The 15,184-nt window shown below is 28.4% G+C and overlaps 1 protein-coding gene across 3 annotated transcripts in view; it reads left to right on the forward strand.

The window, feature by feature from the left end:
* Nuak (Nuak family kinase 1) overlaps positions 1-15,184 on the forward strand; it is a 121,805-nt gene that overhangs the window by 22,300 nt on the left and 84,321 nt on the right. For all 3 annotated transcript variants that reach the window (XM_075380484.1, XM_075380486.1, XM_075380485.1), the window contains exons 5-7: positions 6,197-6,348; positions 9,513-9,578; positions 13,313-13,443. In XM_075380484.1, the coding sequence (XP_075236599.1) occupies positions 6,197-6,348; positions 9,513-9,578; positions 13,313-13,443 (349 nt within the window). The remainder of the gene's footprint in view (positions 1-6,196; positions 6,349-9,512; positions 9,579-13,312; positions 13,444-15,184) is intronic.

A 15,184-nucleotide genomic window follows, 5' to 3' on the forward strand; every position in this document is an offset into this window, starting at 1 on the left:
ACATACACAGTGTGGCACGTAGTCATTACTAATGACCTGGTGCAGAGTTAATGGAAAAGTCTGGTAGAGTAGTATAGAACCTAGTTGATTAAGGTTGATAACTCTGCTTTAATATCTTGTGTGTGTCATGTGGAATACTTAACAGCAGTAGGGTATTGGGTAAAATGTCAGTCTCTTCGATTATTGAATATATAAACAGTCTGTATAGTATCCTTCAGATGGGTTAACTTTATGATCTGATTGTTCAGTAAAAAAGACACTAACCATGTGGGTACTTTTATCATTTCATCTCAAATAAATAACAGACTACTCTTTTACGGTTACCATTATAAATTATCCTTCCACCACCATCAATACAATGACACAATCTTTCTACAGACTGCTTTACACACACCACTTGTGCGATAGACCTCTCTCACCGGAAATTATGGAATATCTGATTCCATCCCTTCTGCTCTTGCAGACAATTTACCAGTCGTAAGCATCTGCGTTTAGTTCATTGTATTGGGCAGAGAAGGACAACACATGCATATTGGATCTCCTTTGAATCATTATTATTATTATGTAGAATATGTTATTATTATTATTATTAATTCAAATAAATACTGTGTATATCATTTAATGTAAACATAAGCTCTTGGACATTGTGTGCTATGCCTTCCATGATTGAAGAGAAACTGGTAGAATTTTAATTTGTAATAAAAAAAAGGAAGTAGTTTTAAAATTATCCCCCACCACCAATACAATGTTAACACAATCCTTCTACAGTATTGATCTTTAATTTGTTGAGATATTATTGCAGTCAGCTGTGAATTTCATTGTAGGTTGCATTATAATTGAAATTACTCTAACTGTATTGAAACAGTTGATGTCCGCACTGATATTTAAAGCATGAGGGAACGCAGTCATCACAATCTTTAACAGATGTTGCAATGTACACGATGGTGCAGGTAAATCTAACCAACCACTTCAATGATACTATATCTACATTCATTGTTAATTTGTGGCTGTGACCAAGCATCATACACCTCACCATATGGGACTGCTTATTCAGTCTTCCATCAATGATTTTGTGTATTCATCTATACCATCATTATTAGTATTTTCTATGTAATGAGAAAGCATTGGCATCACTTCATTTAAAATTTCCACCCTACTATTGTAAATTGTACTTGTATACTTATTTTATCATACATATGAATATATCATTCACCAAATACTGTTTTCAAACTGATATTGATATAAAATTCATTGTTATCATTTTTCACCATCAACTGCTTCTTCTTATTCAGATCTATAAACGCTATTATATCGGTTGACAATGCTCTACCAGTTTGTTTGAAACAATTGAATCTAGTATTGGATTGTTTGAAACTACTCCTGCTTTAAAGTTAAGTCCATTAATCAAATTGACCGTTACAAATTTAAAACCCAAAAACACATTTAAATGTATATCAACCCAAAGACAATTCAATCCACCTTCCATTCAATCCATCTTGAAAACTGAGACAAACCAAGCATTGTACACTGCCCTCACCATTGTGATTTGAGCTGATAGAGAGCCAGATCACAGCACAGGCCTTGAAACTTTTTATTTGGTTACCACCTCATGTCTATTGATGAATTTCTATCCAGCAGTAGTCACATATGGTACCAAATGTTGGGGGGGGGGGGGGTTTAAAGTGTCCTAAGCTTGGACTTCATTGTTTTTTTTGTATTTAAAAAAAAAATTTGTTTGTTTTTTTATTCAATTAATTTTTTTGCTTGGAATAGTAGACTAATAATAGCAGTACATTTTCTTAATGCAGTTCATACAACGCAGATTGTGCAAATCAATATTCTCTTTGCACCAATAACATTTTATACACAAGTCGATAAAAGAATAATAAAAGTCATTCTTAGCCAATTTCTCCTTGACATTTATCAATTGAATGTAACCAATCTGCTTTCCTAACCAGATCCAACAGTTTTCTGCACAAATTTATCCATTCTATATAGAAACAACCACTTTGTAATGGGCATTTTCTAATTGTGAAATAGACAATTGACTGTAATTTGCTTTGGGTTTCGGTTTTTCCTGTGGTATCAATTGAATATCATTATGACATCGCAGGAACTCGGGCTTTTTCCAATCCTTTGGTGTAGACCATAGTGAATTCCTAACACAACATTTTCATAGTTTCTTTCCTGAATGAAAATGAAGAACTATATAGAAAGATTCACCGGCCACAGTGATTCTTAAACAGTGATCTCACCACCGTTGCATATGACAAAGAAATGTTCGTTAACATAGTCCTTGGTCGCTAGATAAGGTGATTGCACAGGTAGCTTTCCATATGTAAGAATGCTTCATTTGGCATTAGTCTGACTGTTTTCATTAAACAAAAAATCATTTTTCAGGAATTCGATTTTTGTTGTGCATGTAATCTTTAAATTCATCGTAGTACTTTGTGACAAGAACCGTCATTTTCTTTGGTTTGCTGGCAGTACCAATGATGCTTCCTCTTGCATTAATTTTTTCCTTTTCACCAAATAAATGTTCATTGGAAAGTTACTTAACTAACTCTTACCTAAATAATACTTTGAGTAATGGAACATTCTTATGTAGTCACATTAATTTTTGTGCTCTGAACAATGAGATATTAACATCATGTACAAATAGTACCAAATTACTATCTTATCTGTAAGCTGTACAGGCCAACACATGTAAGTTACAAAATTATTTATCGATGACATTATTTAGTCAATTAATTTGATTATATAAATGATATTACATAATAATTTTATATAAATGTATGAAAAATTAATAAAAATCAGAAGTGATGAATATAACAGAAAGACTCAATGTTTTGATAACTCAAGTTATAACTTAATATTAAGATAAATAACTTTAATACTTAAAACTTAACTTCAACTTTAATACTTCAAGTTAAATAGCTTTAATGTTTTGACTGAAGTTATCAAAATGTTATATTTAATAAATTTACCATTAAAATATTAGTAGTTTACATTACTTTCACTACCAACATTATGGATAGCAATGTTGTAAATATGAATAAATTATAAGATTCTAGCAGGTTTATTCAAAATTCTTCACTGTGATATCTTGAGGAGAAAAAGTGGAGATTTTTTTTTGGATAAGAATGTCAAAAGTGCATCTTATTCGTTATAAGTTTTTTAACTGGGATATCTGGTCACATTTTTGATGCCATTTGTTTTTGATCTTCTGAAGATGTAAATAAATTAATATTTTATTCAGTAAATAAATTAATATTTTATGTACTTAATATATGTATTACACAAAGTGCATCATGTATCGGCAGATGCACAACTCCATTGATAAAAAAGGAACATTATTAACATTGCCTGTCTTTTAAATACAAATTTTTACAGCATTTTGAATACACTTTTTTAGCGTTACAATTTTTAGTACAAGAAGTGTAAGTATAAAAGATAATTTAGTATCAGTGGTGGATTGGTGGATTAATCAATAGGGAGGTCTAGGCTGTTACCTAGGGCCCCAAAAATTGAAAATTATGAAAAAATATAATAATTTCAGTAAAATAAAATATATAATTTGTATTAACTTATATTCTTTTTTATTAAAAAAATGGTAATTTAAAAAAAAAATTATAAACGAATTGAATTAAAATAATAAAAAAATTAATTCAATCACCAAAATATTTAGTCGTAAAAACTTTGAGATTCCGCAGACCTCTAAAGAACTGAAAATCAAAAATAAGAAACAAGAAAATTAATTAATTTTGGAAGTTTTCAGATTTTAGAGGCCACAAAATATTTGAAAATTCAGATTGAAAAAAATATATTATTTAATTTCATTAATAGTAATGAATTTTTAATAAATTTTTATCTGCACAACTGAGACCTGTGTTTTTAGTAGCAAAAAACTATATTATATGGTTGAAACTCTCAGTAGGGTTTTGATTTTTCCCATGACAGCATTTTAAAACTAATCATGTTATATATTTCAAATTATAGATTGTTAGTTATTATGTTTAATCAGTGTTGAATATAAAATGAGGTACTGAAGCTACTTCAAAAGTCATTAAGTTGGGTAGGTGATTTGAAATTAAATTTATTTATTTTTAAAATTAAGATTCACCATCCAAACCAAAGTCACAATGCCTTATACTTTCTGTAAATTTTGTGGTCAGATTTTATAAAAGTATGCACTTTTAGAAAGAGAAAATAATGGATTATTTTATAATTCAATAAACAAATTCTCCAATAATAATTTTTGAAACCAAGTTTCCCTTAAATGGTTTTTAATAAGCATTGCCACACAGCAGAATTACTCCTTAACTGTGTCTTTCTTTATATTTTTTAATTAGCATAAGTGTTACCTTACTGCTATTAAATACGAATCTAATGTAGTTTTGCTAGAAGAGTAAAATAGTGCATCCAAGTTTCATTACAAATAACAGTGTTAGGTAAAATAGTTGATTTATCATCGATATTTTTCAGAACTCTATAGACTTGAATCTGATTTGTCATTTGATATCAGCACCTTAATATATACCCATTTTACAGTTTTTAGTTTCTCATCTGTAGCAATATATGCTTGTATAGAAGCTATAGCTATAACTGAAAAGTATACAGATCGGTAAAAGAATTTTTAAAAAACTTCTAAATTTTGTCCCTTAGGAAGACATTTTTCTAAAAAAAATTAATTGGAGTTAATCTTTGAAAAAAAATCTTTGTTTTATTTCTCTGAAGTCCAAAAAATTATTTTTATCAAACAAATGTTTGTACATGTAAATACGTAGGTTGGCCTGTACTTGGTCTTATAACTCTGGACTTCATTGACGACCAATTTTCTTCAAATGTGGTAGTCAGGTACTACCTTCGGGGAGGGGGGAATGTATGCAATTTTTGTAAAAATTGGAAAAAGGGATAGGACGGGTATTGGTCAAAATAAATTTTCAAATCTCTACTGGGAGACAAGCAAAAAAAGTTTTGTTTTATAAAAATTGAAATTTTTTTTATTAAGGTTATAAATGATCAATGTTTAATATTCACCTCCTTCCCAAAAAAAGACTTTTCATATTTTTCTTTTTTTTGCTATATCTTGCTTCAGAGGAATTAATTGGATTTTTTTTTGCATTTATATTTTCTACATCATTAGGCCTTAGTATAAAACATTTTTGCTCATCCCACCCAATGGCCTGTGGTAACAAAAAATAATTTTTATTTAAAAATTTATATTTTATTTATTTAAGTTATATTTACAGTATACAATATTTATTACAGTTATATTTTATTTATTTAAAAATTTATTTGAAATTTAAAATCATCTTGTAAGTTACCTATTGCATTTTAAATGTAAAAATCTTAATTTTTTCTTAGAGCCCTTACTCTTTCATATTTTGTGAAAAAAAATTAACCAAAAGTTTTACCCTCTTTGTAGAAAATTACAATTTATTTATTTAGAATTATGTCTGTATCCTTATATATTTTAAACAGTTTACAAAGTTATTTTTTTAAATTATTATCACCACTTAAAGATTATTTTCTTAAAAATTAATTTTACCTGAATGCACCCTTTGAGTATGGGAACTCCTGTAGTGAAAAAAATCTTTCTTTTTTTTTGCAATGTAAAATTTTAATGCTCAAAGCGTATTTTGTTAAACAATAAAGTCACTAAAATAACTTATACATCATCTCCCCTGATCGCAGAGCTCCCAAATTAAAAAAAAAATTAAACATTTTTATAAAATAATATAACATAGCATAACTTGACTGCTGTAGCAGCCATAAACTTAAAGCAAACAGATCACTTGATTTCTCAGATCTGTATTCATCTTCAGTATTGAAGTATCTGTCTTTGAAATATTCTGTCCACTTGTAAACATTTCATATGTTCTCATGTTTCTGTATTGCTCTAACTTATGCTTGAATTTGGAGGTGAAAGTTTTTTTTTTGATAACGAAACTCTGGTGATATTATATTGTACAACAAACTACTATTATAACTATCAAGTTGTAATAATAAAATTGGTAAATTTCTGTGTAATCAGATGACAAAAGATTCTTTAAAACGGAACTGCCCACTTAAAAGGTTAAATTTACTTTATATTTTATCAGTCAATCAGTGTGTATATTAATTATTAATTAGTACCTACAAGAATATATTTTAATGTTGTTTTTAAACAACTAATAATCTTTTGTTAATATAGTTTTTGAAAATAGAGAAAAAATGGTATTAGTTATGGAGTATGCTGCTGGTGGAGAGTTATATGACTATCTTTCTGAAAAGAAAGTTTTAACTGAAGATGAAGCAAGAAGAATATTTAGACAAATAGCGACCGCAATTTATTATTGTCATAAGGTAAGGTTGGTTTACATTTTATTCCTTTATTGATTTATCATAATAATTCACTCTGTATTTAAAAAATACAGATCTTAAAAAGTTACACCAATTCAGTTTAAATAAATGTTATTTTGACTGTCTGTTTAAGTAACAATAATTTTTTTTTTTATTTAAATTAAATAGATAAATAAAAGTATGTGTATTATAATGATTAATGAAAGATGAGAAAAATACTAATAAAAATAGGAGAGGAGAAAAATTTAATGAGGATGGTAAAAAAGAGAAAAACATTGTGGTTGGTAGCATATCTTGTATAAAAGGTTTCTTCAAGATTGGCTGATAACAGGAAAAGTAAGAGGCAGGCAAGAAAGTTGAAGAAGGAGCGAATTAACAGGATGGGAAGAAACTGTACAGAATGATCAAAGGTATTCAGGTCAGAGAATAATGGAGGAAAGCCTTTCAGAAGACAAGTTCATCACAAAGAAAAAGAATGTCTGTTAATATCATGTTGTGGTGGATTTCAATTGGCACTATTTGGAGAACAATCAAACTTAAAATAGAGCCTTAATTTGAAGTCATATTATTTATTTCTATGTTTCCCCATTAATGCACTTTATCATCATTAGAATGTGCTTTGGTACATTTTTTGTGGAGTAGTGTACATGTTCTGTAAAAACTTTTGTGTATTCTATAAATTGAAAACTGTGACTTTTCATAATTAGTTTTGTTCTCAGAAAAGAACTTACTGGAACTAAATTGGGTGAATAATAAATGCAAGGAAGAATGGTTATTCTTACATCTGCTTTCTTTCTGTTGCATTTACTTCTGTTGTTCTCATTAACTTGCATTTATTTTATTACTATTAGATTACCACTGAATGAACGCTAACCCTTATAGGATACACTCTTAACAAATGAAATGTCCTTTTAGTCTAAAAAACACATTCACATTTAAATGATGTTGATGTCCTTTATTTTTGGCCTCGGCTACATTTCTTAATTACATTTCTGAAAACAATTTTTGAGTTTCTGTCTTAAAAAGAAAATTTCAAATAAACTTGTTACTCTTCGTAAATCCTAACTTTTTTTTGCCTGAAAAATCAACATGAGCTCCAGATTTATCATTATTCACAAATAACTTAGATCATTAACTAAAATGAAGTTATTCAATAAATGACATATACTGTGTAGTTCAAACAGTTTAGGACAGAGCCAATAAATATTTGGATAGTTCAAATCCTAGTAAAGGCACTTTTATACAAATTTGAATACTAGATTTTGGATTCTGCTGTTCTTTGGTCGTTGGGTTTCAATTAATCACACATCTTAGGAACAGTTGACCTGACTCATTCATCCTCTGAAGTAATACATTACGGTGGTTCCAGAGGCTAAACAGAAAAAAGGACAGAAGTAATAAATATATAAAAAAATATCAGATTGATTTATTTTACATTTTATTCATTCAACAGATGGTCTTTATGGCTCATTACACTATGTAGTATGGATTTCAACTTCCACATGGCATTGATATATTTCTCTGACTGGATTTACTTCAAAATCACAATTCAGTCATCAATGGTATCAAATGGAATCCCTTTAATCCTCCAGTTCAATTTTTAGAAAAGGAAATAGTGTTTGTTATACAAATTTGGTAAGAACTTGGAAGGAGTTGTAATGGAATATTATTACCAGTTTTTGTACAAAGAAGTAATGAATTTTTGCTATTGAATGAGTCTTGAGTTTTGTCATGCAGGAGTAAGAAATCATGAATGGAAAATAGATGGAGATTTAAATTTATTAATTTATACATTTCAAAATACTTTTTTAATATTCCTCATTAATCATTTGTTCATACTATATATGCATGACTTTTGACTATGAGTAGAAATGATGAATGTCATCTCAAGTCTTGATTTCTAAAAATGTAATTTTTTTGGTTATAGAGAGTGTTGACTGACTTTTTCTAAAGTTTTACCATTCTCAACAAGAAGTGCCCTAGTTGAAAATGTAGTTGAAAATGTCTATACAGGTAATTCCATATTGCACAGCAATCTCTCAGGAGATGATTCTATAGCCAGAAATAAGAAAAACGTTCATATAAACTTAGTCAGAAAACGATTCGTTGCAAAACGTAAAGCTCATGAAAGATTTAGCCCTGGATTTTGCGCTTCTTCTGTAAAATTAAACTGTACTAAATTTCTTGTGGTACAAATCGAAAGGTAAATTTGGTGCTTCCATATGGTTTTTGATTGAAGAAATTGGATAAAATTGGTCCCAGACGTCTATCTCATTTAGGTTTTAAGAAAAATGGGGTAAAACATGAAAAGGTTTAGTCAGAAAATATACTTGTTTAGGTTTGGAATAATATAACTTTGTTATTTACTAATAAACAGATAAAACTTTCTAGTTAACTTTGTAAAGAATTCTAAAAAAAATTGATGTAAATAATATCTATTAAAATTGAAGTCAGATTTGAAAAATTCAACTTATAGTAAAAAACAAACATATAAACTGGATCGGAAAAGTGATATGATTTTAAGTAGAATAATTTACATGTAGATGCTAAAAATTGTAAAAATAAGTTTAAAAGTCATCCTTTTAAAACATATTATAAAAGTTAATTTTTTCATTGGTTGGTTACAACAGCTGATCAACAATTAGTGTCTAGCATTTGATTGTTCATGTGGCCGGTTTTTTGTCCTGTTATTGTTTGGTCAGCCATTGACAATGAATGATACCACAAATTTGTTTTCATTTGGAGAGTTGATGGACATGTTGTTATTTTATAGTATAATAAATAAAAATGGATTGGCTGCTGTGTATGATTACTGGGAAAATTATCCATATTGAATAGTATTGGATTGTAAAACATTTGAGGCTTTGAAGGGGTGAGTTCAAGAAACAAGTATATTTAAACCACAACAATTTGTTGTTGCTCGTGAATGTTTTGTGAAAAATGTCAACGTTGAAGAAGCAATATTGAATGCAGTACAAGTGTATCCCTCTTCAAGCACCAGAAGGTTGTCACATCGCCTTCATGTTTTGTAATCAAGTTGTGAATATTATGGGATTTTATATTTTGGGCTATAGATTCATCTCCTGAGAGATTTGGCATGCAATTTAGGAGCATTCCGTACAATGAGCTACTTAATTTTAATAAATAATTGTTTTTTTTATTTGCAGCATAAAATTTGTCATAGAGATTTAAAACTAGAGAATGTGTTATTAGATGAACATGGAAGTGCAAAGGTGAGAATTTTTTTCTTTTAATTTATCATGACATTATAACATAATGATTTCAGTAGTTTTAAAATTGTAATTCATTCATTTTGTGGAAACTTATTTCTTTTGATATTAATGCATGCTGTCAATGAAAAATATTTAACATAAATATTTCACTTTCTTCTTAGGTGTTCATTGATCTTAGTAATGTATTATTTATATATATTTTTTAGTATATTCTTCATAAAAAAGCCACAAAGCATGTTGTATTCTAAAACATTTTATTCATTCATTCAATAATTGGCAAAGAAATAAGTATTAAATATGTAGAATGTGGAAGAAAATTCTGTTGATTATTATCAGCATGCTGCATACTGCCATATAATTTTATAATGTTTTCTCACAACCATTAAAAATAATATAACTTTTGGTCTTGTAATAAACTAGTCTGTTTTATTCAAAAGTAGAGTGGTTGGTCAAAAATGTGGATGGCTCAAAAAAAGGGATTGGATGCTCAACCCTTGAAATTGAATTAATAGTTGCCATACAAATGGTTGCAACATATTTTTACAGATTCTAGCCATCTTCATGATGGTTGAAAAACTTATGGTTGCAACCAGACTTAAGTGTGTGTGTATGCACAATGTTTTTATACCTTGTAAATGTATATTTTTCAAAATTTGTAATGATATATAAAATAAATTTTATTCATGATATCGTGAGTAGAACAGCATTCAAAATAATTATAGAAATGTTTTCATGTTTGACTTTTTATGAATTACATTCATTAATTTGGTTGTATGTGAATGTTCATAGTTAAAGATAGGAGGATACCTAATTTAGAAATAAGATAATTTCTCTTTTAACTGAAAACATTTATTTAGTACGCTTATTATTATAAAGAATATTGTCCTAGATTGTAAACTAGATATTCAGTTTAAAAAAACAATATCTTCAAGGTACCCATCATTTTTTTCCTTAAACATTATAGCCATGGAACAAAGCTGTTACATATTTTATACCAGTTTGGTGAATCTCAGTTTCCTCCTACCATGTTCTAACCTTCAGCCTTTCAGACATTATGAAGTGTTAAGAGTTCATTCTTTCTGTTAGATATCCAAACAAGAAAAAGTAACAAGTGGCTATTGTTATTACTAAACCAAGAGGCCAGGTGACCTTCAAATATTTCACATAAAATAGAATTATCATGCCTGCAATATGAGCTGTAACATCATCTTGTTGAAAGCAGATGTTACTAAGGTCATGTTTAATTTGAGAGCGAAAGAAAGATAAGATTATTTTGACTTATTAATCTACAGTAGTACTGACTGAATGTCCCTGATAATTTTTTTTTTTCATTAGCACACAAAATAACTTTCATCTGCAACTAGTTTCTCTGATTTTATTGGTTATGTACGAAGAATTCCTGGGTTTCTATTTGACCAGAAAGAAAAATGCTTCTCTTTAATAAATTCTGAGATGGGAAAATTAATAATTTCATATGGAATGAGAATTATATGCAATACCTGTTATTCCTGAAAATGTCAAAACTAGTTTTATGAGTAACAAGCATTCCATGCATGATGCCAGGCTTATTAGGAACATGATGAGGAATGTAATACCCAATTGTATTTTTAACTTAGCTGAATATATAGCTGCTTATCAGTGAATCAGCATGTTAATCCCACCAAAATGCAGTTAATGTTCAAATCTGCATGTGAAATTTGCAGCTTGTTCAATAGTCATCTACTCATTATGTAAATCATTAACATTGGAAACAGCAATTCTAACTAATGCACGTATACCTCAGATGATTTATATTTTTCAGCTGCACAAAGATTGGGATAGGTAAAATTGCAAAATTATTTACCCCTCTCTCTGTAAAAGTGATTCACTATATTATTATCTCATTAGGGAAGAACACACACACTCATACACAGGTTGTATCATGGAGTTTTCCTGGGACTTTCATGAGCTATTCTACTTGTTAAAATAATGGAAAAAGTTGTTAAAAACATATGTCCTAAAATGCTTCATTTGCGAGTTATGGCTAGTGAAAGATTTCGCTTGAATTTAAGCTACCTTGGTGAAATGAGGTTGTTCTGAAATTTTTAGGATGTTAATTAAGGGACAGAATTAGTGATTTCTTATGGTTTTTGTCTTGAAAAATCGAATAAAATAGGTCCCAGAACCATACCTGCAGTAGTTTTAAAGAAATCTGGGGGGAGTGTTGAAAACTACTAAATTGGATTAATAAACACAAAAAATTTTATACAAAACTTGTGGATAATTTAATTCTGAAGAAAATGGTGTAAGATAAGTTGAATAAAAAAAAAGTTAGAAAAAATTTTATTTTTTGTAGAAACAGTACACTAGACCAAGGTTATACCAATTTATAATAAATGTTCAAATAAGAGCCCACTATTTTTAGTCCATTTATTGGCATCCTTCTGTACTGTTTTTGTTTCTCTTTTTAGTTCTTCAGAGCTGTCCTTAAATTATTCAGTCGTATCCATAATGCAGATAATTCCTCATGAGAATGTATTTTTGTTCTGTATAAAATATTTTTTATCCATCCCAAGATGCAAAAATCTAAAGGTGTAAGATAAAGTGATCTTGTGGCCAGAAATGTGGACCTCTGTGCCTTCTGTGATTCAAGTAATTTATCGTGGAGTTTCACAATAAATTACTTAAAGTGAAATGATTTAAATGAATGGGGTACTAATTGAATGTTAATTGTTTTGGGATCTGGAATCCTGTGATTCATAAAACATATCCCATATTATACTGCAGCAGCTGTAGCATTACCATTACACATACCCAAAATGAAACTGTATCAGCATATTCCTGTGTTGTAAATAAGTACGACATTACTTCAGTGGCAAACGGATCACGTTCCATTGCTAACAATAGCACAGTTCACACTACCCGATATGCTTAATGTACCCTACAGAATTATTTAAACACTAAAAACAGCATTGTGCATTGTTGATCAGCTGTTATTTTATTACCAACTTTGAAATAATAATTTTTTAAATAATTTATTGTATTTCTGTCTTTAATAAAAAATTATTATCCAAGTAATTTTTATTTATTTAGCTTTATTTTATTTTTTTTTATTTTTTGACAGGAAATTTTGTTTTACAAATTTTTCACATCACCAAAAAAAATTTAGGTTTTGTTTACATTAAATAAGTACTTTTTCGATAAATGTAGTAATATACTGTTTCTTTTAAATAAAATTCAAATTTTTCTAACTTTTCTTTGTTTTATTCGACATCTTCTCCATTTTGTTCAGGATTAAATTCTTTACAAGTTTTGTTTAAAAGTTTTATCTGTTTATTATCCATTTAACAAAGTTATTGTATATCTAACATAAAAACACGTTTTTTACCCCAATTTATTGCTATTCACCCCAGATTTCTCAAAAACTACTGAAGATATGATTCTGGTACCTATTTTATTTAATTTTTTAAGACAAACCATAAGAAATCACTAATTCTCTTCCTCAATTAATGTCCTAAAAATTTCAGTATGACTTCATTTCACCAGAGGTTTCTAAAAAAAAAGTGAAATCTTTCACTAGCAGTAACTCACAAATGAAGAGTTTTAGAACATATGTTTATATGAACTTTTTACATCATTTTCATAAGTAGAATAGGTTATGAAAGTCGTGGAAAAACTTTGTGATATATTCTATATATGCTTTATAATGCTTTTAATATTGTTAATGTTTACAATTGTTTTATTTAATTTTCCAGATAGCGGATTTTGGTTTATCAAATGTATTTGATGATTGCCGTCTCTTGGGTACTTTCTGTGGTAGTCCTTTGTATGCTTCCCCTGAAATAGTTAAAGGTACACCATATCATGGGCCTGAAGTTGATTGTTGGTAAGATATATTATTAGTTTACAGTAAATATAAAATGTGTTATTTAATTATCATTATTTACTCATATATTGTGCCTCTTGCAGGACTTGCTGTTTACAGTCATTTTTATCATCATTATGTGGTTATCTCCCTGAAGCAGATTCCTTATATTATCTCCATTACCGTGAGGGTAGTAGTGAGACAAAGAAATTTCTCTTTGCCTCCACTGTTATCAACAATAATTTTTATTCTTTTTCCATTTACATTTTTTACTAATCCTTCTAGTACTGTTTTAATCAGCCCTTCTCTTTTCCTATTCTGGATTATTCTCAGTACCCTTCTATTGCTTAAGACTTATAGTCTTCATTATTTCATTTTTTACTGTGTATATCCACATAAATTTCTCCCGCCTCAAGGAACAGGTTTTAAGTGTTTTAAGCCTTTCTTTGTTCATTTTCCTTCATGTCCATGTTACACATCCATTTGGAAGTTCACTCCAAACATAACATTTTACAAAGTTTTAACTTCATCTTACTATAACAACTGTCTCTATTGATTGCTTCTTTAGATGTTGCTATTTTGCTCTTTATTTCCTTTTCAACTTTATACATTTTTTTTTTATTTCATTGTTTTACTTGTTCAATCCTTTCTGTTTTGCTTTAACCTTTTTTATTAGTTTATTGTCTCTTATCTTTATTATTTCTGTTTTCTTAACTATCATTTCTATTCCATGTTCTTATCAAAATGTTCTCTGATTTTGAAATTGTATAATGAATATCAATTACTATAATTTCTTAAACATTGTGTTATCTATGGACATACAATTTATTTTTTCATCTGCTATGTATTGACAGTGATTTTGTGCTGTTTTTACACGTCATTATAATCTTATGAAGTTAAGTGCTGTTATTTTTTTAATTATTAGTCAACTTTGCTTTGCATTTTAGGTTACTGTTACCATTTTAGGTAGCTGTAACACTATTCAGCAAAAAGGTTTTTTAGTGTAAAAATACGATTAGTTGTTTATTCTTTTTAGCATTTTTGCATTTATATTCAGTTTTAGTAAATGTTTATAAATTTATGCAATTTTTCACATTTTGTTTTTTTCTTCCCTCTCTTATTATGTTCTTTTTCATTTATACTTTACTAATATTAAATTTATTAATTGTGGTAAAAGGTTGTTAATGTTGTTTTCCTTATTTATAATGAAATCTGTTGTAAATTTTTAAATCATATGTTGTTGTTAATGTTATATTGTAAGTACACATTTTTCAAATGTTTAATTTTTTTGTTAATTTGATACTTAGGGTATTTAACATTGCTTAGTATAATAATTGGGCCATCTCTGTTTCTTTTTTATTGTTTTAATTTTCTTTAGATTGTACTATCATCTACTTATTAATTAATTCTGTGTTGGTATCTTCTATTTCTATTTTGTTTCTATTCACGTTGTACATAACTGTCAATTTATATCTATACCGTACTTGATTTTCATTGTAGTAGTACACATCTAATTATAAATAAAGCAGGTAGGTCATCAACCCATTTAACTTTAATAACAAGTAGAAAGTCTATTTGTATTAATTGGCTTAAAAAACTTTTTTCATTGATCAATTTTAATTTAAATCATTCAGCGTATTACAAGATCTGGTTCTAACTGATAATTTTTTTTTTCAAATGTGATTTAATTATTTTGTCATAAGTTTTTGTTAATTATTAAGATATTATTTAGATTTTTTTTATATTAAACATTGCTCAATAT

The sequence above is a fragment of the Lycorma delicatula genome, chromosome 12, assembly GCF_047948215.1.
Source record: "Lycorma delicatula isolate Av1 chromosome 12, ASM4794821v1, whole genome shotgun sequence".
In the NCBI taxonomy this organism is placed as follows: Eukaryota; Metazoa; Arthropoda; class Insecta; order Hemiptera; family Fulgoridae; genus Lycorma; species Lycorma delicatula.